This window comes from Rhamphochromis sp. 'chilingali' (genome assembly GCF_963969265.1).
Source record: "Rhamphochromis sp. 'chilingali' genome assembly, chromosome: 15".
Lineage (NCBI taxonomy): Eukaryota > Metazoa > Chordata > Actinopteri > Cichliformes > Cichlidae > Rhamphochromis > Rhamphochromis sp. 'chilingali'.
Genome location: NC_137942.1, coordinates 23,553,155 through 23,579,107, shown reverse-complemented (window position 1 = coordinate 23,579,107; position 25,953 = coordinate 23,553,155). Strand labels below are relative to the sequence as shown.

Sequence of the window (25,953 nt, the reverse complement as noted above, 5' to 3'; positions counted from 1 at the left end):
ATATATATATATATATATATATATATATATATATATATATATATATATATATATATATATATATATATATATATATATATTTTGTAGGAGCCATATGAGTTGTTCCTTTTTTGACTAAGTGGGTTGGTTTAAATGGACTCACTGTATTGGTGCACGGGTGTGGGGCGTGTCTCATGGGTGTGGTAGATGATAAATGTGGTTGCACTCACCTGTTCACAGCACCTGATGTTGATGAGCAGAAAGGTAGGGTGAGCATGAGGCAAAACTTTCTGTTCACCGCAGCTTGAATTGTTTTGATGTATTTTAACTGTAACTTGATGGTTTTTGTATATTTGTGCACTAATTGATGCCATAGACCAAGTTGTAATTTGGCATAGTAGTTAGTGCAGTTATTGGTGAGTTGCAGTTATTTGTTTGTGCAGTCTGTGCATTTGTTTAATAGTTAATCCCAGGCAATGATTTGTATATTGGACAGTTGCATGTGGAATAAAAGGAGCAAATGGTACAGAAGTGTATTTTATGTGTTTATTGTTGCGCGTCATCTGTGTCCTCACGTTTAGCCTGCCGCGGCCATAGGTTGGAGGAGCCGCAACAAATTGTCAACAGAAAAGTTTGTAGGTTTTATTGGATTATTTATATATAGATGAGTTTTATTGATGAGAGTTTTATAATTTGCTGTTGCCTTTGTCCACGCAGCTTTTAGATTAAGCCTTTGGCTACACAAAACAGATTTCTTTCAGGAGTCTTATTCCCCTGTTAGGTTTCAGCAGTACAGCTGCACAAGGCGTTGTACTGATTTACTTTCTAGTTATTGTGCATCAGGCGGCTGAAGCCATTGGCTTGGGAGTACCGCCGCAGTTTGTGTTTAAGACAGTTTGTCTTCCTCACAGCTGACGGTATGGAGGTACATAAATACCCACCGCTAGTATGTACGGAAGACTAGGTTGAGTTAGTTAGGTTTAATAGGCAGATAGTGGGGGATATTGCTCCTGTTAATTGTGTGTCCAAGGTTTATTGAAGGGAATGTCATCAAGTTGATGTGTTGGAATGAAGCTGTGTGGCATAGGTGCAGTTCAGCATTTGGATTTTGTATTGTTTTGAAAAAAAATGGAGACACACCAATTAATACAATGTGGTGATGTGGATGGAAAGAAAAGACAGCCGAAACCAACTACTAAGGCTTTGGAGAATCAGATTGAAAGGCTTCAAACAGAACGTCACACTAAGATTAATAAAATTAAAAAGGTCATAAAGATTATTAAAGAATTAAAGCAATCTGAGGATAACGTTTCCACTGTTCAGGCTCAGTTAGAGAATTTGTCTGTGTTGCTTAATGAGGCAACTCGTCTGCATGAAACCTTGCTTCCTTTGCTTCCTCAAGAAAAACAAACTGCTTGGTTTATAAGTGTGCGAGCACATAATACTGAGTTTATGGGAGAGATAAAGAAATGGCTTCATGATGCAAAGGGAAACCCTCAGAGTAAAAATCAGGTGTCTGAGCTTGATTTGCCACATATAAATCCACCTGGTGTTGAGTCTTCTGATGTATTACCTGCTGGAAATGGTTCTGGTGCTTCTAGGCACGCCGGGAATGTTGGTAAAGGTGCTGTGATAGATGATGTTAATCCAAGTGAAAGCATCTCTAATGTTGGAACCAGAAGTTGTAGGAAAAGTAAATCATCACTCAGTGGCTCAATGGTTTCATCTGCCTTGTCAGCACGCATAATGGCAGAAGCTGACATGGCTGCCCTTCTTGTTCGACAGAGGTTGTTGAAAGAAAAGCATGCTTTGGAAGAACAAGAAATGCAGCTTAAGAAAAGAAAGGAGCTTCTTGACTTAGAAACTGAAATAGCAGCCTCAGCAGCAAAGGTGAATGTTTTAAAAGCTTCTGAAATGTCCCGAGTCTCAAGTGCTGTTAATGGTAAATCTGATGGAATGAATTCGTATTTAGAACGAGAACAGGAGTTTAGGCATTTTAAATCCTAACGCTCCTACGTTCAAACCTGTGTTACCAGAGCAGCCATATCAGGGTGTTGATGCAAGTGATCATCAAGCGCATGTATTGGATGTAAGGCCCAAGGTTAAAAAATATTTCTCAGCCTAAGGTCGTTTTGTTGGAAAAGTCAGAGATGGAGTTACATCAAGTATTTCCAGGTGCAGTTTCAACTAATCGGATGATGTCGCAGTCTCACGCACAATCAAAACCTCTTACACATACAGTGCAAGGTGGTGAGGGTCATGATCATCTAGTCAGTTTTGAAGAAACAAAATGAAATTACAACTTTATTGGCTGAGCAGCTGTCTGTTTTTGCTACCAAGGCGTGACATTCAATTCTTTGATGGTGATCCTTTGCAATATCAAACATTTATGAGAGCGTTTGAGCACATGGTGGAGAGTCAAGCTCACAGTGCTAAGGATTGTTTATATTTTCTCAAGCAATATACTAGAGGCCATCCAAGAGAAATGGTCAGAAGCTGTCAGTATATGCCTGTTGAGTATGGATATGCTAAAGCTAAATCTTTGCTCCAGGAAAACTTTGGCAATTCGCTGAAAATTGCTGCTGCCTACATTGAAAGGGTCAATAAATGGCCACCTATAAAATCTGATGATGTGAAGGCTTTGCAGGGATATGGGTTTTTATTAAGGCAATGTTGTAATGCAATGGGAGACGTTGAGTCCTTGCATGAGTTGGATGTCTCTGCTAATAGAATAGAATTCAACTTCAACTAATATGCAAGCAGTTATAAAAAGTTGCCTTATAAGCTCAGGGATAAGTGGAGGAATGTTGTGTGCAATCTGCAGGAGAGGATTCAACGTAAAGTGGTTTTTTGCGATGTTGTTGAGTTTGTCGAAAGGCAAGTTAAGATCGCAAGTGACCCATTGTTTAGAGATATACAGGATCCTCCAGCCATCAGAAAAGAGGCGAGGAATGTTAAGTCTCAGTTTTACCCTAAGGCTAAGCGGAGTAGTTTTGCTACTACAGTGGCCAAGGTGGAAGGGAAGATTGAGCCAGCATTGAGGCGAGAGAGTGGTTCAGTTGTGACCAAGGTTTGCTTGTTTTGTGGAGCAGGGCATATGTTGGATTTGTCCTTTGTTTGAAAGAAAGTTGCACTGTGAAAGATTATCTTTTTTGAAAGAGAATGGTGTGTGTTATGGTTGTCTGCGCATTGGGCACAGAAGCAAGGACTGTAGGAAACGTCTCTTGTGTAAAGTCTGTAAACAGAAACACCCCACACTCTTACATATCCACTCCAAGCAGAGGGAAAGTGTTTCAGTGCAAACTGTAGGAGGGGGAGAACCACCAGATGAAGGTCCTTCATGTGCTGCGCAAAGCAGTGGCGTTACTGGGGCTGGTGAGCAAAATAGTGCTCTGTCCATAATACCAGTTAGTGAAGGCCAAGAAAGGTAATCAGTCACTGATAACCTATGCTTTTCTAGATCCTGGGAGTTCAGCTTCATTTTGTACTGAAGGGCTCATGAATAGGCTGAATCTTTCAGGAAGGAAAACTGGCGTTCTTTTGCGGACAATGGGTCAGGAGAAAATGGTCAGTAGTTATGTTGTTTCAGATTTGGAAGTAGCTGGTTTGGATTTAGATCACTACTGTGACTTGCCTGACTTATTTACTCAGAAAAGCATGCCTGTTCATCAATGTAATATTCCCCGACAGGAAGATCTCGATAGATGGCCACATTTGCGCTATATTAAGATACTGGAGATAAATTCTGGGGTAGACCTGTTGATCAGGACCAATGTGCCCAAGGCTTTAGAGCCATGGGATGTTGTTAGAAGTCAGGATGGAGGTCCCTATGCAGTAAAAACTATGCTGGTCCTCTCAGAGAGGATCGTAAGACTGACATTTTTGATGTGAGTGTCAATAGGATTTCCGTGGCAAGATTGGATGAGCTGTGGGAACGTCAAATAAAGGCTGATTTTCCAGAATGTATTCAGGATGAGCAGTTTGCTTTGTCTAGAGAAGATCAGCAGTTTATGAAGTCAGTGATGGACTCTGTTAAGTTGGTTGATGGTCATTACAACATTGGTTTACCTTTTAGGTGCAATCAGGTAAAAATGCCAAATAATAGGAAGGCTGTAGAACAGCAAGCATTCATATGCACTGTCATTATTTCATCAGTACTTCATTAGTCTGCATCACTTATCATCAGTTTATTATCAATATTATCATTTATCATTTAGTAAATCTGCCAGAGCACGCAGAATAAAACACCTTTTAGATATAATACTCTATCATGCAAATAGCACCAGCGGACCTGCAGGTCCAGGCAGGCCGAAGTCATTTGAGGACAGTCAACTTTCGTTGGCTTGGACCTACAATCTCACAAAACTGCACATTCGTCTACACAATTGGTTATGTTCCCAGATACCGATGATGGGAAACATTTGGTTTCAAGCCTGGGAGAGTGTTGTTGTGCTGAGGAGGTCCAGGAATTCTCCTGACGTCATAATGGCTATAAAGCTTTCTGTAACGGGGCAGAGAGGAGAGGACCGGCTCCCCACACTGTATAATAAGTGTGTGTTTAATAAATCACTTTTTGGACACCTCTCCGGACTCTGTCTGCGCTTATCTTTCCTTCCAAATGAAAAGAACCTCACAGCCTTAAACAGAAGTTTGTCAAGGATGATTCCTGGTTGTCAGGGCCAAAGTTTCTTGCTGAACCAGAAATTAATTGGCCAGTGAACCTTGATTTTGGAAAGATCTCTTTAAATGATCCAGAGATTAAAATGGCCGTTTTAGTTAATGCTGTTGATGCAAATGAATACAAGAGTGCATTAATCAGGGACATCAAGAAGGCCTACAGAAAGCTGGCTTTGCAGTTACACCCCGACAGAAACCAAGACGACCCGCAAGCCCTGGACAAGTTTGCAGATTTGGGGGCAGCCTATGAGGTCCTCTCAGATAAGGAGAAAAGGGAAACTGTATGACATGTATGGAGAGTACAGGCTCAAAGAGGGTCACCACAGCTCTCACAGCGATATCTTCTCCAGCTTCTTTGGTGATTTTTGGAGTGTCAGAAGTGGCAGAGAATCGGACGGAACTTCATTCCTGGGGATGTGGTTATCATTGTCGATGATTCTGCGCCTCGTAACTCTTGGGTGACTGGAAAACTCCCCAAAAAGTTTAAAAAGACGAAGTTTAAAATATAATTAGCAGGGGTGCGTTCTTCGTACCTCGCTAAGTAATTTAGCTGGATATGATTGTTGACGATTTCGCGTGATCTTGGATCGTTCGGTTCCCCGAAGCGATCCAAGACTTGCTGCCATAGCAACAAAGCCGTAAGCGTAAACTTGCTCGGGAGCAGGTTTACTTTATGTAAACAGGATTAGATCGCGGCCACTCGGGTATGTCCGCTTCATTTATACGAAAGCAACAGCGATATTTTTCCACTGTTTTTCCATAAATAAATATTATCAATGTAACTAAAGATAATGCAGTATTTGATTCTTTTATTGATTTCATACAGATACATACAGGTCATTTCCTAAAAAAAGGGAAATGTAATAGAATGATTAATAGTACATGTATTTGATTATTTCAGATGTAATTCATATTTTAGAGTAGTAATAGTAAATTACTTCGTGTAATCAAGATGAGAGACCACGGCTATAAAAGCGAAGGTGGATTTGGGAAGCCTGTCGCAGCCATGTCCTGTCCGTTTACGCGAGCCACCCATTGCGGAAGGTGCAAGATTGATAAGGAGAGTTTTCAGAATTCAGCGTACATTGCGGGATAGACAGGATCCTTTAGCTCAGCGCGACAGTGTGCTCATAGAGAGATATCGATATTCCCGTGAGGGTATTATTTACTTAACCAACTTGTTGACGAGGGGGTGCAGGACCACCACCTGTCTTTTTTTTGCTCTGCCCTTTTCTTGGTTGCTGTTATAAACAAACAAACAGATTATTTCAGGGACTCTTTTCAAGAGACTAAAAGCAATATAAGTGATAAATATTACCATTCTGTAGAATATTCTTATATTTCACTTTTACTTGTTCCCATGTTCTAGTGGGTCCTGTTGTGGCTCTAATGTGAAAGAGGATATAATGTAATATAATATGACATAATGTAATATAATAAATTACTTAAGAGTTTAATTTGTCAGCAACTTTCTGCCAGCCCTCTCTCCTTGCTTTTGCAGCCTTTGCAGTGTTCCCTTGCGTTTTAATTGAACTCTGAAACTCCTGAAATCCCTCAATCAAGAGTTCTTGCTCTGCTGCCGAAAAATACTGAGCGCGCTCCTTCGACATTTTTGCCGACCAATCAAAGGGTTGCCGATCAATGTTTCTACTATCGATGCGTAGCCACTTTTAAGCCACCCAGTGATCTCACATTACTTCATCCAGCTATACTAATCGTCAACAACAGGTGTGTTCGGAGAACCGGAATAGCGAGCTCAAAGTTGGCGCGATGATTTGATCTTGGATGTAGTAAGCGAGGTATGAAGAACAGACCCCTGGCCCATAAAAGAGGTTAACTAAATGTAACTCTACAAAAAGTAATTTACAGAAACGTAATCACACAACTTCAGTCACAAACGGACCTAAACACAAAGACGCAGGAGGGTAGCTTTTATAGTGGTTTGGCCAAACCATTTACACACAATAGGGAGAAACATAAACAAACACCAATACTAACTAAGCACAGAATAACGTAAGTAAACACAAAACACCCCCGTTTCTCACAAGCACTTGGTTGGTCCTGCTGAACAGGTGTTTACAAAGTCCTCAGCCCTTGGCAACACCTTTTGCCCAGACAGAAAACAGCCACCTCCCCAAACCAGGTAACTCAAAGTAAGAGAAACATAATTAATATTAAAGAAACAATTTTTGAAAAACCACACAATGCTGTTATGTGCACGCTTCATAACATCAGTGTTAGGTTTAAGTGAAGACATTCATGAATTATATTACTAAGATAATTGCAAACCAATATAATGATGTGAATGAAGGGACTGACTTTACAATAGACATAGCATAATTTATTTTTATTTTTTTTTCACCCAGCCAAAAGCATATATATGTTCAAAGCACCATATCAGCCTCATGTTACACAGAGGCTGTCAATTCAGCGCTGTAATGGCTCCAGTAGGGGGCGTACTTCAGCCAGGAATTTTGACACCTGGAGGAGAGGAGCAGGAAGAAGAAAATACATTTTACACCATTAGTTTCTTAACAGTCGTCACCGTCGCCAAGCGGGGCAGCAGGCACAGCTGCAGTAATAGGGGAGCTGTGGCTTAGATGAAAACATTCATCTGTGGTCAGACTGAACAAAAATAAGGCTGTTCATGCTGTACCTGTTGTGGAGCACGCCCAATAAAGGTCTTGGGGTCCAGCAAAGCATCCAGCTGCCCTAGAATGGGTGCAAAGTAGGGGTCTCGCTGGATTCTGGCCAGCAGGTCATTGTCTCCACCTTCCTGTTTAACCACAGCTGCTGACTCTTGGGAGAGAACACAGATTTTCTCATGGCACTCCTGAAGGAGACTGATAGGTTTGTAGCTTGAACCTATCCGCTGGAACGTTGAAGACAATATAATTACACAGCAAAGCAAGACACGGGTAGGCAAAGTTCTTCATGTTTCTCGTGCATGGGAGAGACCGGACAGGCGCCGTTCCTTCGCTTGACCCCAGTTGCTCTCGTCCGTTCTCCCGTAACACTGCCCTTTTATTGAGGTTACATGAATATGCATAGGTTCATTAACACAGGCAAAGAGTACTTTGCCTGTGTGTGTGATTTGTGTGAGGTCAAGATGTGACCCTGTGAAGACTCCCCAAAGCTGGTGCCAGGCGTCTAGCAGATCTATCTAAACAAAAGGCTCTTATACTTAAAGAGATATACGTGTGTTTGCTATACCATATATCAACAAAGAAGATAGGACCTCTCTGATGTTCCTAGACTGTGGGTGTGCATTCTAGTGTGGAATACACACCAAGCCTTTACAGCCTGCTAAAGATCAGTCCTATCACTACACAATTGATTATATACCTTTAAGCATATATGGTTAAATATTTCTAAGCATAAATGACAATGAACAATACAAAACCTAACAGAGACACAGGAAAACACAGAAACATTAAGGTGGAGCTGACTTTAACAGCCATGTTGTTGGGTCTCCATGTCAGGTCTGGTTATTGGTAATCAGCTTCTTCATTTAAATGGTCAAAACACTGGTTACTAGTCAGTAAGATGATCTCATTTCAGTCATCTGAATTTCTGGTTACCACTGGCATTTTCTGCCCAGTAAACCATCTCTCCTGATTAAGCAAAAATGCATTCATCCAGTTATGTTCAAATTATTGTGTCCATTCTGACTCACAGGGTATTCTCTCCTACCTGTCTGTTGCCTCCTGCCTTCACTATCGCCATAATAATGTTCTCTGTGGCCATGAAGGGCAGCTCATTGCGGATGTGTCTCTCAATGACTTTGGGGTAGACCACAAGACCCTCTGTGATGTTCTGCAGCGTGCTGAGGACGATGTCTGCTGTCAGGAAGGACTCGGGCAGGGAGATCCTCCTTCACAGGAGCAAGGCAGAGAAGAGAGGAAAGAAACCATCAGTAATCACAAGTAACAGCTTTTTACTCAACCACTGAATCCTGGGTAACAATGTGCAATGCATTGTAGGATGTGTAGTTCTTTAACCATTAACGCAATTATGTACATGGGCTGTATCCCAATTCAGGGTCTGCAGCCTTAAAGTACGCAGCCTCAACCATCCTCAAGGGCCGCGTACTCAAAGACCGCTAAGGCCGGAAGTGCGAGGCTTGTGTAATGGGACGGTCTAGCCTCCTTTGCGCTGATACTGTTGTTTGTCAATAAAGAAAAAAAAAAAGCCTCTGTTGCGCTGCTCAGGTTGCCTAGCAACCATGATACGAACCACTGGAAACGTGTCATAGCTTTGTTTGACAGAAATGAAGGAGAATCTTTTGTTCATTTGTTTATTTGTTTCTACATGAGCTTTGATCATTCTCTGTAAGATTAAGCTCAGCTATTGAACGGCGTATATTTTAAAGGCTTTAAAACCAAGTTAGTACAAACGTCACTAATGTCACATAACTTTGCTGACATGTGGCCAACAGTAATGTTTAATGTTCTTCGTTATTAAACATTTGCACATAAGGTATATAATATTCAGTACTTAAAGTGTACTCTTTGGCCGCCCCTCATCCGCAGTTTGTTTTTTTTTTTTTTTTTTTTTCTGCAAATTTATCCACACCCATCGCCGTGCTATGCATTCTGGGATATGTTGGGCCACGAAGTCTACACTGCCACAGCCTTAAAATTCAGGGAAATGAAGGACTCATTTCAGGGCCGCATTTCGAGCAGCCTTTTAATTGGGACAGCCTTCGGCGCGCCGCTGTGACGTAATCGGCCTTGAAATACGTACTTTAAGGCTGCAGACCCTGAATTGGGATACAGCCATAGTCTTTTACTGTTGATTTATTTTCTTTTTTCCCTTTAGGTTTTCTCTTTTGTTGCTTTATGGCCATGATTTATGTCTTAGCTATTTGGCTTGGTTCAAAGCCTAAAACTCTGGAAGATTTCCTGAAGTGTCAGTGGAAAATATGAAGGAGAAATCCACTTTTTTTTTTTTTTTTTTTTTTTTTTTTTGTTTTGTTTCACACATGGTACAGCAGTAATGCATTCCCATACACAACCTTCCTTTCAATTAAAGTAACACTGTTTCCATGCATGAAAAGGAGCAGGAAGAAGAATAAATTCTTATTGATACCTGCCCCCTATCTGTGATAATACAAGTAGGCAACCAAAATTACACTATGACAATTTTCTGCACATAACAAAACAAAGCAAACAGAACAATATACTCAACAATGAGCAATACCACTAAATATCAAACTAAAAGGATCATTTTTCTACAATTAAATTCTATTCTTTTCAACTTCTTCATATTGGTTTATCATTTTATTCTTATAGCAGATTTTAAATTGAGAAACATTTATACAACACTTAAGATGATCACTGAGAGAATTCCTATGACTGTTGGACACATTTGCCTTTGTGTGGTTCAAGCAAACCGGTGCTTAAAATAAAACTTCCTTCTGCCGTCCCCATTTTCTGAACACAATACAAATAAACTTTAACTTAAGAGGTAGTGTTTATTTTTTGCCCTAAACATAATAGTTAGTCTGTAATTTCACTATGTCTTCTAGTTTTAACAATTTCGATTTTATAAACAAATTATTAGTGTTCTCTATATTTAACATTATGCATAATTCGAAGTGCTCTCTTCTGTAATAAGTATAATGCTTTCATATTAGTCATGTATGTATTCCCCCATACTTCAACACAATAGCTCAGATAGGGTAGAAACAATGAAAAATATAATATTCTCATTGTCTTGTAATCTAATATATATCTAACATTACCCAGGATATAAATACTTTTAGCCAACTTTTTTTTTTTTTTTTTTTTTTTTTTTAAACATGTTCAATATGTGATTTCCATGTTAACTTTTAAAACCAGAGTCCCTATAAAAGTGGGCAGTCACGGTGGCACTCCATAAAAGCTACTGTGGGCAAAAACCATAGGCCTGTTAAATTAAGCTACTTCTTCTTCTAACAGGAAAATCATCCATCAATCTTCTTCCACTTATCCGGGGCCGGGTCATGGGGGTAGAAGCCTAAGCAGAGAAACACAGACCTCCCTCTCCACAGCTACCTCCTCCAGCTTATTCTTAGGCAGCTCAGAGATATAATTTCTCCAGTGTGTCCTGGGTCTGCCCCAGGGCGTCCTCATGGTGGGAGATGCCCAGAACACCTCGCCCAGGAGGCATCCTAGTCAGATGCCCGAACCACCTCAACTGGCTCCTTTCAATGTGGAGGAGCAGCGGCTCTTCTCTGAGCCCCTCCTGGATGGCCGCACTACTCACCCTATCTCTAAGGGAGAGACCAACCACCCTTAGAAATGGTAGCTGGTAATGTGACCGCTACAGCTCCCACATCACTGCAGCACCAATCCGTTTGTCAATCTCCTGCTCCCCTCTCCCGTCACTAGTGAACAAGACCCCAAGATACTTAAACTCCTCCACTTTGGGCAGTAACTCATCCCTGACCCTGGCACTCCACCCTTGTCCGGCTGACGGCAATGAGTGGAAAAATATAGGGAAGAGTTCACCCTGCCCAGGGTAGGGTTACCGGAGCCCCAACCTGGGAGTCAGTCCTGGGGAGGGTGCCAGAGGGCAAGTGTCTCATGACCGGGCTTTGGCCCATGGGGCCCGGCTGGGCACACCCCGAAGAGGAAAAATGGACCCACTCTTCTGTAGGTCCACCACCTGCAGGAGGCACCTTAGGACTCAGGTGCAGTGTTTTCCGGGCAGTGGCCAAGGGCGGAAACCCCGGCGGACCGATTCACGGTTACTGAGACTAGCGAGCAAGGAAATCATATTAGCACTAATTTAGCAGTGAACACACAACTGTTTCACCTTGGTTTATCTTTTTTTTTTTTTTTTTAACTATTGAACTATTCAACTTTATTTAATATTTCAGCTATTTTTACGTTATGTTTAACTAACAAATTGACTACTTCCATACTACCATACAATTGGAAAATGTTAAGCTTTTGTTCTCTCAGTTATAGGATTCTTTGTTCCTCTCAAGTCTTAAATTTTTTTAACAAGAAGACCTTGATGATGCAGAAGCAACACTCGTAACTGAGAATCATTGTTCACTACTATTTATTGTACGCTTCCACACTGATGTGATATCTACTTCACAGAGGAGAACTGCATCATACCAAATTCACAGCAGTGTAAGTGTGTCTGTGTTGGCTGACCTGTTGGCGCTATCATCCAGTGTCCTCTCCAGCCACTGCACTGAGGCAGTCTGCAGGGGGTCGGCCATCAACGCAATCAGATGTCAAGCCAAGCTACAGCAGCGTTCTGCACGCATGGGGTTCCTCTTGTAGGGCATAGCACTGGAACCTGGAAGAGGAGCGGGCAAAGCTTTAGGCTGAGGCACAGTTTAACAGGTGAAAAAGTGCTTTTGAATGAGCGAACGTACCAATCTGCTCCTTAAAAGGTTCCTCGATCTCTTTTAGGTTGGCCAGCAGACGGATGTCTGTGCAGATCTACAGCAGACGACAGTATAAAGTTTAGACTCAGTTACATCAGCTTTTTGAAAATCCTGAGCTCAAGACCCAAGTTTCTTTAACCACCACTAAATGTAGACATTTCCTCACCTTGTGCACCTTTGACATCAAAGTTAGACAGCTCCATCAGTCTGATGAAGGCCTATGAAAACACTGCAGCTGCAGTCGGACTCACTGGAAGTGTGTAAAGCCGAGCGTGGGGAGGTCGGCGTATTCCTCTGCAAAGTTTGCCAGCCGGTCGATGACTCTGGCCAGCTGCAGGAAAAACAAGCCTTTAATGATGCAAATCAGGGTGTCAAACTTATTTTACATCGTGGGCTACAAACAGCCAGCTTTGATCTTTAGCTCCCAGAAGCAGTGAAGATGCATAATAAATGTAACCAATATGTTGCAATGCCTGTCCTGTAATCTTTAAATATAATTTTTCATGAATTCATTGAAAATGTCCTGTTAGGTTTTTTTTTTTTTTTTTTTTTTTTTTAATATTAATGGACTCACTGTAAAAACAAACTAGCCGACAAGCTTGTTTGATATTAATATATTCATTTGCACTGTTTTCATAGAATTTCTGGACAAACAGGTGAGTCTCACCTTAGGCAAGAGGATGTTGAAGCCATCACGCAATGCAATGAGATCCTGAAGAACAGAAACGACAAACATGAGAAGCTTTAAAGAGTCAAAACTCATCACTGCTGGGTTTATTTATGCAATAGTCATACTTACAGTATTGTCTCCCACATAGCATGACGTAGCTCCGAGGTGGATGATGGGAGCAGCTGTGGGGCAGCAGTGTGCAAAGGTGTGGACGTGCGCCATGACATCGTGCCTCAGCTTTCGCTCTTCTTCAGCCGCCACGGCAAAGTCAATGTCCTCTGCATGGCTCTCCATCTCTGCAATCTGAACATCAGTGATGGGCAGACCCAGAGCCTGAGGAGGAGAACATTGAACACAGAGACATGATGACAAACAGGAAGAGTTCCTACAAGCAACTCGTAAAGTTTAGAGTTGGCAAAACAAAAGTGCTTGTAGTTACAGAATGAATTCTGAACCATTTCCTGCAGGGTTTCATTCATTTTCAGAGTTTACTTATAAGCTGCTTACAACTTTTTATGTGGAGCTTTTTGACTCTTGATAATACAGTTCTTTACTTTTAAGATATTTATCAACAGTTACAAATGCAAATACGTTTTTATGTAAATACATGTTTTATTATAAATACATGTATTTGCAGTATTGGCTCTTCTGTTAATGAAAAGGATGTTTGGGTAAAAGTCACACAGTGACTTGCATTGCTAAGCTGATAGCAAACAGCCTCAGTTGTATTACCGGCCCCTACTAGACTGCGAAAATAACACCTCAGTGTTATTTCATGTCATTTAAATCCAGTTTTTTGCCAACAAGTCAGCCTTTGATCTCGTAGACTTCTCTATGTGAAACGGCTCTGCTTCTTCTTTGTGGCCTCAGCACCAAGCTGACAAGCTCTCACAGCTGTTTATGGCGAGTCCATGAAATGATGCCGAGTGATGCCACAGCTCTGAGGTCGCTCCAAAAGATATTCTGGCACGTTATGAGAGCTTGGTCCACATTGCCAGCAAAAAGTCAAATTCGTTGAATCACCTGGTAATTATATTCACGGTATTCATTCACTTTGTCCTTTTGAATTTGCTAGCTTATGTTGTTGAGCCAGTGGCTTCTTCACTTGTTGCTCCTGTATTTTCATCAGTGTGTCAGATCTTTTGCTACTTCTCTGCCTTGTTAGGTAATAACACTTGTAAGGCATGTTGCATATTTGCAGCTCTGGAGGTCAGGCTCACTAAATTGGAGACCAAATTTTGTGTGTGTGTGTGTGTGTGTGTGTGTGTGTGTGTGTGTGTGTGTGTGTGTGTGTGTGTGTGTGGCAGACAATCGAGGACAGAGCTGGCCCAGACGCCTGTCTGCTTGCCTTTTCTCCAGTTTTGATCATTATGTGCTGTCTACGTGAGGTCTGCAGTGTATGGGAGGAAGAGGAAAGGCAGCAAGTAGTTGCGCTGTCCCAAGCATATAAGACTCGTGAAAAATCTGTGATTATCAGCTGCATTTATCTAATATTAAATCACTCACAAAAAATGCAATTTCATATATTTTATTTTTTGATTTTTCATTATATTTTTGTTTGTTGTATAGGCTATATACAGGGTTCCTTAATTTTTTTTCTGTTATTATTTTAATAAAATGCAACTCTGGAACTGCCAAATGTTTTCTGACTTATACACAATTTCTTTTTATTGTATACTAACAGTATGTTAAGACCAAGAGACTTGATAGGGCTCTATAAAGGTTGCAGACTTTACTTCAGAACTTTTCTTGTCCATCTTCCATTGGTTTTAATTTTGCACTCCAGTATGAACACCCATCCCCCAACCCGAGGATCACCACAACATAACCTAACAGACCTAGACCTTAGTTCACAGATTTGCTTTGTCTAGGGTTTATTTCTGGGATTTCGCACAACCCAGGGTTCAAATCACAAATCCATAATGGGCTTGGATTTACAACATTATGAATGAAATGTGCTCTATTTGGAAGAAGCAGGCCCCCCTCCCCTTTCGACGGATTGTGTGTGAGACTTTAAATCGAGGGCGTAGATTTGGTTTTGGCATTGGTGGGGACGGATGATTCAACCACCAAACCCTGCCCTGTTTTTTTTGTTTTTGTTTTTTTCCTTTTTGTCTTTGCTTCTTGATTTTTAAAAAAAGGAGAAATATACTTGCCTACATATGCTAGTCTACATGCTTTTAAACCATTTAAAATTACAATTCATAGTTTTGTGTGAATTATATAATGTTAAATTACTATTAAACAAATGACTAAGAATTTTAGACTTTAGTTTACTTCAGCCATATTCCATATAAATCAGGTATCATATAAAAATAGCTTCAAATACAGTCATGACAATAAAAGAATATGACTTTAACAACATTACTTCAGTTATAGTACACAAACATCTCTGATACATTAGCACTAAGGGAACAGTGAATGACCTGGTGGTTTTTGTCTATAAAACTACTCTAAGATTACCACAAAGTAAAAGATCTCGCAGCAAAATTATGCAACATTTTAGGCACTATTGCCCTATGGAAGCCCGTTTCCGCCACTAAAAAAAAAAAAAAAAAAGCTAGTATCCATAACTCGAAATTTCGAGTTATTATCTCGAAATTTCGAGAAATATAACTCGAAATTTCGAGTTACTTTTCTCAAAATTTCGAGTTAGCTCTGCCAATCAAAAATATACGTGAATGAGGTCGCTTTCTTGTTACCCGGAAGCATATGGCGCAGGACCGCGCACTCAAAAACGGATCCCAACAAATTAAAGTATGTTTGCTGATAGTAACACCATGTGATTCAGCTAATAACACAGGGATTTCATCATTTGTGAAGCCAGACTGAAAACACTCAGCAATCTGTGCATTCACGACTGGATGTAATACCGGTAGCTTAGCTGTAGCATTTGTAGCTGAGGGCTTCAGCTTCCGGGTAACATGGAAATGACGTCATTCACGTAGATTACTGATTGGCAGCGCTAACTCGAAATTTCGAGTTGCTTTTCTCAAAATTTTGAGTTAATATGTCGAAATTTCGAGAAAATAACTCGAAATTTTAAGTTATGGATCCTTTTTTTTTTTTTTTTTTTTTTAGTGGCGGAAACGGGCTTCCATAATTGCCCCGATCAAATCAGTGAGCTGGGATTTTTCATTCTAAACATGAACTACTGTTACAGCAACAGCCATGGATTACTGGTGCCCCACACAACTCAATGTCCACTATGTGAAGGAGCCAAACACATGCCTTCTCCTCTCGTTAACTGAGATAAACTGCTGGCATATTGGTTTTACATCTATACTGTCCAGTCTCTCGTGGTGGACATGGCATACAGCATTTTACCTTTAAGCATTTTACATTTTAACGTTAGGCATATAATTTTAACAGCCTCTGTAAACTAATATCCTGGCTTGCTCGAGGCTGCCGTTTTCTCTGACAGTTTCAATCAAAATTAGAAATGCTACTCTGGGAGACTGAGAGAACTTGGATTTATGAGCTTGGATTGGAAACTAACTGTTGTGCAGTTAGTTTCCAAAACACGTTATTCATTGTTACATACAATTTTAGACTGATGTGGGCCAAAGCCTAGCGTAGCCTGTAACGTTATTATGACGGACACATTTTATGAGTGAACTTGACTTTAAGTGACTTACAGGTTTCTTTGAAAAATACTTTCTTATATCCAGGTTCTTCGTTTTTGCTGTCATCCTCCTCTCCTCCTTGCAGGTCCTCGCAGCGCAGGCTTGCAGCTGCTAAAACTAAACAGAGCTCCCTGAAAGGCACAGCCAATCACATTGGCCATATTTGTCACATGAGGTAGGACTCCAGTAGAGATCGTAATTTAAGTCTTTCTGCACCGCTGGGTGAATGAAACGTTGACAGATCGTTTTTTTTTTCTTTTTATCCGGTTTGTTTTTCTTTACTCGAAGAGATCAAATTATTGGTGGGGACATGTCCCTTCCGTCCATGCCAAATCTACGCCCTTGCTTTAAATCATCAAACTGTAAATTATAAATTTTAAATTGTTATTGATCCCTTTACCCCTGGTCCTAAAGTGTATATTTATTTTCTTACTCTTCTCATATTTATTGTTTGTTTACTTGCACTGCTGTAACTGGAGCCACGTCGTCTCGTCTCTCCATATACTGAACTGTATGTAGCAGTTGCAGAGCGAACGGGTTGAGCAGAGATAACAAAGTTTACTTTGACTTCAGCAGCGAGCAGGCGCACCGCGCTCACTTTTTGCGTATAGAATTTTGAAAAAAAACCCAAAAACATCGGTGCAAATTATAAGCCTGCATCATAATGTCTGGTGTTTTCATGTTTGTTGGTTTGTTTTTATTTTGTTTTATTTTGCGAGTTGGTTATTAGATGCAGCTCCAGCCAGCCAGAGAATCCCCCGCCGCCCCGCCTTCTCCTCCCTGTGCAGCAAGCAGCAGGCGCACCTCGCAAACCGAGGGCGCCCTTACTCCCAGCAAATGGTTGATGGAAACCCAATCGGTGTCTTCGACATTCCCGATATGCGCTGGCATGATATCGGGGCAGCATGAGTACGGGTAATCTTTTTTTTTTCTTTTTTTTTTTTTTTGCCGATGCCCGTGATGCCGCCCCCCACCATGATGCCGCCCCCCACCATGATGCCGCCCCGGGCAACCGCCCGTGTCGCCCGTATCAAAAACCGCTACTGACGATACATATAGTTATAATTATAGAAGTTATAGCATATTATACAAAATTAGTTATTATTAGAATAGACATAACATAATTTAGATATCGCATGATATCAAACAGAAGCTGTCAGCTCTGTAATGTAGGCAATCAATAAGAAAGCAGTTCATTATTGCTGTAGATTCCAGCGGCTCTTCATATTTTTGGCCAACAGATGTCACCAAACACGACTGTGTGTGAAAAGCTTCAAGTAATGAACAGGTTTTCAACATAAGTTCTAATGCTTCAGATAGCTTCATTTGGCCATCGCTATTGAAAATCTTTGCCGGGAGAGGGAGCGTGAAGCTGGGCGACTAATCCAGTGAGTGTGATCCGGTGTCCGAGTGGCGGAACCAGAGAGCTGTAGCACAAGGAAGAAAAGGTAAGTACATAGATTTGGGCGCACATGAGTCGTGAGAGCCTGTTACCTACCCGGGTAAGCTGACGAAGAGACAGGAAAACTGGTCTTGAATACCCTCAGTAGATTGCCCCAGATTAGCTCCAGGTGAGTTGGACAGGTGAGGAGGTCACAGCTCCGCCCAGAGGCGGACATCGAAGAATATAGAACTCAGTGGTAATTTACCAGCAGCGCACCCGGACCGTGACAACAGTTTCAGTAAGCAAACTCTAAATTTCTTAGTAAATTACTTCACCATCTGTAAAAAGTGAAAATCCCAACCCATTTTCTTATTTCCTTAAATACGAGCTCACCTTATAGTGTTTATTGCTCCAGACAGGTCAGTCCCCTTCATCCATCTATGGCCTACTTCGACCCAGATTACAGATATGGAGATAAATCCTTCTCCCCACATTATAATAATTGTTTTTTGTTTGTTTGTTTAAAAAAAACAGGGTCTGAATGTCCTCTGTTCACTTTTAATCTCATGCTTTGAACATCACCATCCTTTAAACAGCCGACTTCTGGTAGGATCACGTGGTCAAGTGGAAGGTGTCCTTTTTTTAATGTGTGACGTGACTGTACAGACTTCAAAAACGCTGGGACGTCGAAGCGCTAACTTTGCCTCGATACATGAAAATACGTCAACAAAACGTTTAAAACGTGTTATGATCGCTGCAATAAACACGAGTACGTCAGCGAAGAGTTTGGAGTCATATTAGCACTGTCACCCACGTCTTTAAAATCTACACAGCAAATGTTGCTTCTTCTTTTTTAACCTTCTGACTTCCGTGATTTCCCTAGGTTCCCTGAACGTACCTCCCCATATAGCGGACATAATTCAACTGGTAAGGAGCCAAGGATGAGCTCAGACATTCAGGATGACTTTTCTGCTAAACGTGTCGTATTCTTCAGGCAGTATCCACTCTAAGGAGGCGAAGATTTGACTCCAAAGCGATCGGACAGCGTCTTACAGTCATCTGCTATTTATAGAAGCTCTTACTTATTATGTAAGCCGTTTCTTGTATCACATTTAAATGTATTCATGCAGCATAAATCCCCCTTCCTGCCTCGCACAATACTCTCATGTCTAGAGGCGTCATATATATTATGAATAGCTGTGTTCATGCATGATGCAACATCTGGGGAGCACATCCAGCTGTAAGCCGAGCACAAAGTACTGACTCTCTCTCTCTGTCTATCCATCTTTCCGTCTGTCCACCTGACTGCAGTCTGCATACAGTGCCACACTGCTGCTGCTGCTGCTGCTGCTGCCGTCTGATACAAGCGAGTGGGAGGCACAGCTTCCTCTGTTTTCTCTCAAAAAAATGAACAGACATCTTATTGGAGCAGCTGCTGAAGGGGTGGATTTGGCTTCCAGTCTCCTGCATTGCACAATCTTTTCCCTCAGCTCGGACAGATAAAGAAGACAAAAGAAAGGAGTACTGGAAGGGGAGGAGGACTGGGAGCGGAGGGGATATATATATGTATGTATCCATAAAGAAAAAGACTAGGAAGAGCCACGGTGAGGTGAAGGGGGTGTGAAAGAAAACAGATTACAAAAAAGAAGGAAGGGAGAGGTTTAAGTATGAGGAAATGAAGAGAGGCAGGGGCAGGAAACTGAAGATAGAGTGACTACACTGCAGCAGAATGAGGGTTAGAGTGAAAGCAAGAGCAGGGAAGCATTTGAGCTCCGCATCCGTGGCTTTCTGAAGAGGCACGAAAAAGGAAGGCACCGTGGAGGTGAGACGGAGACGGAGGAGGGGGGCTGAGGAGGAGGAAGCCAGAGGTTCTACACACAAGATGGCTGCTGTGTCCTCTGCCTCTGACACCGGTAAGTGGCTTTTTAATATTTTGCCAGACACCTCACAGCGAGCTCGACATCATCACCTTTACTTTAACAGCAGCATCCTTTCTCAAACGTCGGCTGGAGGTGGAAACTGTTGCTCGTGTCAACTTCTGTGATTGGTGGCATACATGGAAAGTCAGTGAGCATCATTAATCAATAAACTTCTCACTGCATCTCATACTCTCCTCCACCACCTCCTCCTCATGGAGCACGCATCACTCCTCTGAGCATCTTCTGGATATTCAAATACTTCTCTGATGCCTTTGAAAAAAAGAAGAATCAAAACTCAGAGTGCGTCATGTTTTTGTTCACATGACAGAGTGGTGTGTCTGCCTCTGTTTTTCTGAAATCTGAGGACAGATAAAAAGATGAGGGATGCTGGGAGATCAGCCAAAGCGGGACAGAGACGCGAATGAACGAGGAGCCAGGGAAAGAGATGAGATATAAGGTAGCAAGCTTCTCAGATAAGATGAGAGCAGAGAGGGAATGGAAGGAGGGAGGCCAGGAAAGAAGGGGGGAATGTAGAATTGCATTGCAGTGTGAAGGATGCAGAGGTGCAGCAATCTCCAAAACACAGTAGGAAGACTCAATAGTGGGTTTAAACAAATTAAGATCCAAAATCTATTCAGACAGAATGTTAAAAGTATATACCTCTACCTAGGTTTGATCCCTGGCTCCTTCACCTTTGGACAAGATGCTGAACCCCGAGTTGCCTCTGATGCATCCATCAGATTATGGCTGTTTCTCAATAATCGAGTACGCTAGTCCTTACTTGATAGTCTGTATTTCGTAAGTTCACACGGGAGTTCGGACTTCCCGAGAACGCGAGAGAGACATCACAGCGCCAGAAGTTTCACTGCCATCCCCTTTTAATTTAAATGCGATTAATATTGCAATGAAAATTACACATGATCTGGTAGATTTCTTTAAGAAAAAAAAAGGCAATTTACAAAAGTATTTTAAGCAGTTTGGCAAAATTCACTTTTACATATGAAACGACCTGTGTGTGTGTGTGTGTGTGTGTGTGTGTGTGTGTGTGAGAGAGAATGTCCAATTATAAAAAAAAAAAAAAAAAAAAAAAAAAAGCACTTGTGTGTGTGAGAGTGGGTTGTAAGAAAGCGCTTTGAGTACTCAAATTCAGTAGAGAAGCAGCGTTCTGATGTCACTGTGTTACAACAGGAGAGCCCCGGGCCCGCCATCCCCCAGAGCGCAGATTGCTGCTCCTCGGGGGTCCACGGTCCGGTAAGACCTCCACTGCCAACACCATCCTGGGAGATGAAGTCTTTGATGGTGGGACGGAGACTACACACAGCAACGTGGGCCACACTGAGATCTACGGCCGCCGTGTCACCGTGGTCGACACCCCGCCGTGGGCCATCCCGGCCGACCCAGCCGACGACGCCGAAGCTGACAACAACGACAACGCGGGGGCCGAGTCAGACAGCCCACGCCGCCCGCCGCCGAGTCTGGACAGCGAGGGCCCGTGCATGGGGGCCATTCTCTGCCCTCCGGGACCGCACGCTATCCTTCTGGTGGTGTCGGTCACCCAGCCCTTCACCGAGACTGAGCGGAGGGCTGCGGAGGAGCAGCTCGGCGCCCTCGGGGGAGGGACCTGGAGGTACTCCATGGTCCTGTTCACCGGGATAGACAAGCTGCCCAAGGGTTTTTTTATTGAGGAGCACATAGCAAACACTGGAGAGGCCTTGCAATGGCTGGTGGAGAGATGTGGAAGCAGGTATAACGTCAGTTTGCTATCTTCCCGTTTTTCCCAATGTCTCCTCTGGTTTCTCAAAAGATACTCAATGTTTAGACTGTGCAGCAGGAGTTTGATAGATAACCCAAAGGGAAACGGCTGCAGATGTTGTGCTTCAAACCTGATTTACGCTGAACATGCTGCCTATGGAAAAAACAGTTGTGCAAATCTGATAACATCTCCAGCAGTATCATTTCAGTCAACTTTGGCTGCAAGCTTCAATAACAATAAAACTGAGTGTATGAAGCTTCAGGGTGGATTAGTCACTACTTCATGGTGGATTTTTAACTCTCCACATAGAAGAGTGCCATGCTAAAACGTCTGCATCTGTTCACACTGGATTGCTTAGTTGGTGTTAAACATCAAACTGGCAGCACCAGAGACTGCTTAGCTTATAGTGAATGTAAGGTTCAAGATCTAAAGGTTCCTGATTTTCAGTTCAGTTTTGTCACCAACCAACAGCAACGCTGTCAGTAAGACAACAATTCTGACATTTTTGAAAACTGTGGAAAGTTTCTTTCAGGGCAAAAGGAAACTGTATGCTGCAGTTGTTATGTAGTTCTAAATAAATTGAATGTCATGCTCCTTTTAAAGCTGGTTTCCCCCCTGCAGGTACCACGCCTTTGATAACACTCGAAAAGAAACAGAAGAAAACACACAAGTACCCGAGCTGATGGAAAAAGTGGAGGAAATGATCACTGACAACCAAGGTTTGGCTGGATTTATTAAAGTAAAGACCATGTAGAGTTCATGAGATGAGAAGCGTTTTAATTCTAGTTTTAATTAAAAACAGTAGGGAAACATCTCAAATGCTGGAAATGAAACACGTTTATGTTTTGTTTTTTCATGAATTTATATTAATGTTGAAGCCAGCGACACAAATAAAAGACGACACAGATTATTTCACCTGTATCCTGTGGTGTTTATGTTTGAGGAAGGAACTGCCGTCGTTTTATTGTTCAGAGTTTCCTTTGTTGTATTTTGTTCACAATACCACAAATGTTTGTGGTCAGAACTGCAGTCGGGTGCATTTAACACCGGTCTCTGCCAGCAGCATTCTGGGATGTTGCTGAAAATAAACATGGACTTCCCATGAAAAGGCTTGAAAGGCTTTATATGTGGCTTCAAACCCTGGATATAATCGTAACAGAGCCAGATGTGCAATGTGCATTAATATTCCCCCCTCCTCACTCGTGCTTGTTTATTTAATGTGTATTAAGAGCTGACACACAACAGTTCGGTGAATAATTTATGGGTGCTTTAATGCAGGATGGTACTTTGAGGTGAATGAGCTGATTTTACTGGAGGAAGAACAGGCCCGGAGAGCTCTGGAGGAAGAAAGGATGAGGATGGAGGAGCACGCTCGACAGAGGGAGCAGATGATCGGAGGACCTCCCAGAGGTATGAGCGTTTGTGTGTGCTGAGGTGTGTAATTGAGTGAGTCATGTGGTGAAGGAGAGTTGAATTCACATGTGTCACGATTCTACCCTAGGGAAAACAACCCCCCCCCCCCCCCCAACCACCCCCACCCCACGAAATGGTGTTGTAGCAAATTGCTTACTCATTCCTGTTGAGCTTGCGTTGCTTTTTATTCAGAGTGTTTTCATTCTCTCCGCTTTGTTTATCTGACTACTCTTCTATTTCTCATCCTGTCCTCGTCATTCTGTTTAGAACTGAGGTTGCTGTTGCTGGGTTGGAAGGGTGTTGGAAAAAGCTCTGTGGGGAACTGCATCCTGGGCCGCCGCTACTTTGAATCAGGACAAGAGACAGAGCTGTGCCTCAGGCGGCAGGCGCTCGTGTCTGGTCGTCGGGTCACTATTGTAGACACGCCGGGCTGGGACTGGTTCTCGGTGAGGCGAACCCCTAAGCGAATCCGCCAGGAGTCCCAGCGCGGGGCTGCCCTCCTGCGGCCCGGACCCCACACCCTGCTGCTGGTCCTCCCCGTCGTCTCGTCCCTCACCGCCAGGAAGCGGCGAACGCTTGTGGCGCACATAGAGACTCTGTTTGGCGACAGCGCGTGCCTCCACACCATGGTGCTGTTCAGCTGTGGTGACTGGCTGGGACGCACGCCCATTGAGGAGCACATCCTCAGAGGCGGACGCGAGTTGCAGAGACTGTTGGAATACTGTGGGAACTATTACCACGTACTGGACAGTAAGACGCCTGGCAAAGACAGGAGTGTGTCGGTCCTGCTGGACAAGATTGAAGAGATGATCAGAGAGAACGGCGACAAGGCCTTCCTTCCCATACAGACAGAGTGGTGTAAGTCCTTTTTTTCTATATATTTTGCAACGATAGCTAATGTTCAGTGGCTTTTGTCTCGTGTTGCAGTTGAAAAACACATATGTACACAGCTGATCTGCTTATGAAAATTATGCACACTAATAAAATGATGTTGCATTTGACAGTGAGCGAGGAGAGCTCCTACTCCTCTGACAACACCGAACCGGAGGACGACTGCCGGGGATGCCAGCTACAGTGACACAATCAGACTAAAGGGAAAAGTCTTTTTCCTCCTTGTGAGCCTTTTAACGGGGCATGAACATCACCTCATAAAACTAAAATCTCATTGAGATATCCCTCTCTAACTCTCAAGAGTTTCAGGGACAACAAAGGGTTCAGATGAGTAGGTCTGGAGAGTGAGACGTTTAAGACGAGCTCCTCATGCCGAACAGCAGGAGAGATGTCCTGCTTCGAGCGACCTGAGCTCAAAAACACACGCCGAGCCTGCGAGCATGTCCACAGAAGTCAGCTGCTGCTAATCTTTGTAAATCTTTATTCCGTCCGCACTGATCAACTTTGTATTACGTGTTGCAAAAAAACGGCAAAATCCAAACCAAAAAAGCTACACGTTTAAAAAAACAAAACAAAAAAAACTGCAATGTCAGATTTGAGGGTGGGATCACATGTGTCATTAGCAAGTTTTGGAAGATTGTTCCCTCTGATGTCAATCAGTTTGAATCAGAAAGGATTTACAAGCAAAAGAAAAAAGCTCAAGTGAAAGCAAGCTACTTAATACCAAATCCAAACATGGACAAAGTGTGCTGGAAGTGCACGCACAACCTTCAGATGTTAAAAACAGGAGGTAACGCTTGCCTCTCACATTAGTGAGACTGAAATGATCTCCGTTAAAAATGCATTCGTCTCTGCTGCTCAGGGAGTCTGAGTTGGATTAATTTAAAAAGGGGCAAAATCTGGCACAGCCACAGAGACGCAGATTAATGTTGATTGCTTAAATGTGGACGTGAGTCACATGTTAATCCAAATTTGGGGCTTTCTCCGAGTGTTTGTTTTAGTTTACCGGGAGCTTAAAGGGAGTGAGTCTTTAAGAACCAGCTAAAAAGCGCAAGTCATTTTTATCACACCTCTGCATTCATGTTCAAGAGGAGCTGGGAAGACAGTTTAAAGAAGGCTGTGTCGAAACTTAGCGCAGCCTCAGATCCCCGTGGAGCACCCGGGCCAGCTCTGCTTGGCTGCTTATGGTCATGCACTCAGTGCGTGTATTGACAAGGCAGATTCAGCTACGTGCCTCAGCATCAAAGCGAGACAGCAGGAGCACACCCTGCAGCAGTAGCAGCAGGGCAGTATCCTATAGGCTACATCAAGCTTTCGCATGCTACAGAAACAGCATAACCTCATGAACCACTCAAGCTCTCATAGGGCTCTTAATACCTTGTAACTTTTTCTACATCCTTGAGCTATCAAACATCAGTAGTTTAAAGAAAAATACATACATATATATATAAATATATACAGCCATCAGAGGCATGTTAAGACATAGCATGTGGAAAAATGAGTGCCTATAGAGCTGAAGGCAACCTCACTTCGTTCTTCTTGCTTGAATAAGCGATTTCTTTGGTATCACATCACATCCTTCTACCTTTACAGCTGCAAAAAAAAGAAAAGAAGAAAAAGGAGGGGATAAAATAGAATTCACCCTCTGAAATAAAAACAAATACATAATATGTGACCGATAGCACTGCCATGCTGTAAAATGGAATTTTCTACAAATGATGTAGCCTGTAAATGAAACCGCAGCACTGCTCCCTCTCAACGCTTCAGCAACCTCTGTGCTTCATCTAGCCACATAGGCCACCGGCAGCACTTAAGTGTGACACGCATGACTTTCACATTTTAATACGAGGACGTCCCGCGAGTCCCAAACCACCTCAGTATATCAAAAGTGTAGTAAACAGTGTAAAATAATGTACCATTTTAGGCTCTTAGTGAAGCATTTTTGCACTGTGTAAGTTCTACCACTTTACTGTAGCCAAAGTGACGTCCCTTTCTGTGGTCCCTCTTTATGTGGAGATTGCAACATCAGTACTTTGTTCATCCTGAGACAATGATAATAAAAGATATGGATATATTGTTGTGTATTTTTGGCTTTCGTCTTATTATTTAACTGTCATTTCAATAAAAATGCAAATCCTGTCTTTGAAGACAAAAGATCTCACTGTTTTACCTCTGAGAGGATCTGGTAGTGTGGTGATAGCATCACTAGGTGGCAGTGTAGTAAGCAAAATACTGCATGTGAAGATGAAGG

At 42.4% G+C, this 25,953-nt stretch overlaps 1 protein-coding gene and 1 pseudogene across 2 annotated transcripts; one reads left to right on the top strand and one right to left on the bottom strand.

Moving 5' to 3' along the window:
• Positions 1–83: 83 nt before the first annotated feature.
• On the bottom strand, positions 84–16,419 carry LOC308411787 (adenylosuccinate lyase-like; annotated as a pseudogene). Its single transcript, XR_013974704.1, has 10 exons — positions 16,355–16,419; positions 12,846–13,049; positions 12,714–12,758; positions 12,298–12,377; positions 12,213–12,243; positions 12,035–12,101; positions 11,808–11,955; positions 8,350–8,530; positions 7,313–7,489; positions 84–7,137 (listed from the first exon to the last, which is right to left on the bottom strand). The product of XR_013974704.1 is annotated as an adenylosuccinate lyase-like (transcript).
• Positions 16,420–17,644: 1,225 nt separating this feature from the next.
• Positions 17,645–25,778, top strand: LOC308411653 (GTPase IMAP family member 8). The gene is made up of 8 exons (XM_080905624.1): positions 17,645–18,024; positions 18,610–18,815; positions 19,038–19,639; positions 20,834–21,389; positions 22,020–22,117; positions 22,677–22,808; positions 23,079–23,669; positions 23,816–25,778. Exons 3-8 carry the CDS (start codon positions 19,609–19,611, stop codon positions 23,887–23,889), a joined length of 1,482 nt encoding a protein of 493 aa, XP_080761750.1. The 5' UTR covers positions 17,645–18,024; positions 18,610–18,815; positions 19,038–19,608; the 3' UTR covers positions 23,890–25,778.
• Positions 25,779–25,953: the final 175 nt, after the last annotated feature.

Coding starts and splice junctions, on each gene's coding strand:
- LOC308411653 (XM_080905624.1), top strand. CDS start 19,609: ATGGCTGCTGTGTCCTCTGCCTCTGACACCG. Junction 19,640..20,833: donor GTCCTCTGCCTCTGACACCG/GTAAGTGGCTTT, acceptor GTGTTACAACAG/GAGAGCCCCGGGCCCGCCAT. Junction 23,670..23,815: donor TCCCATACAGACAGAGTGGT/GTAAGTCCTTTT, acceptor TGCATTTGACAG/TGAGCGAGGAGAGCTCCTAC.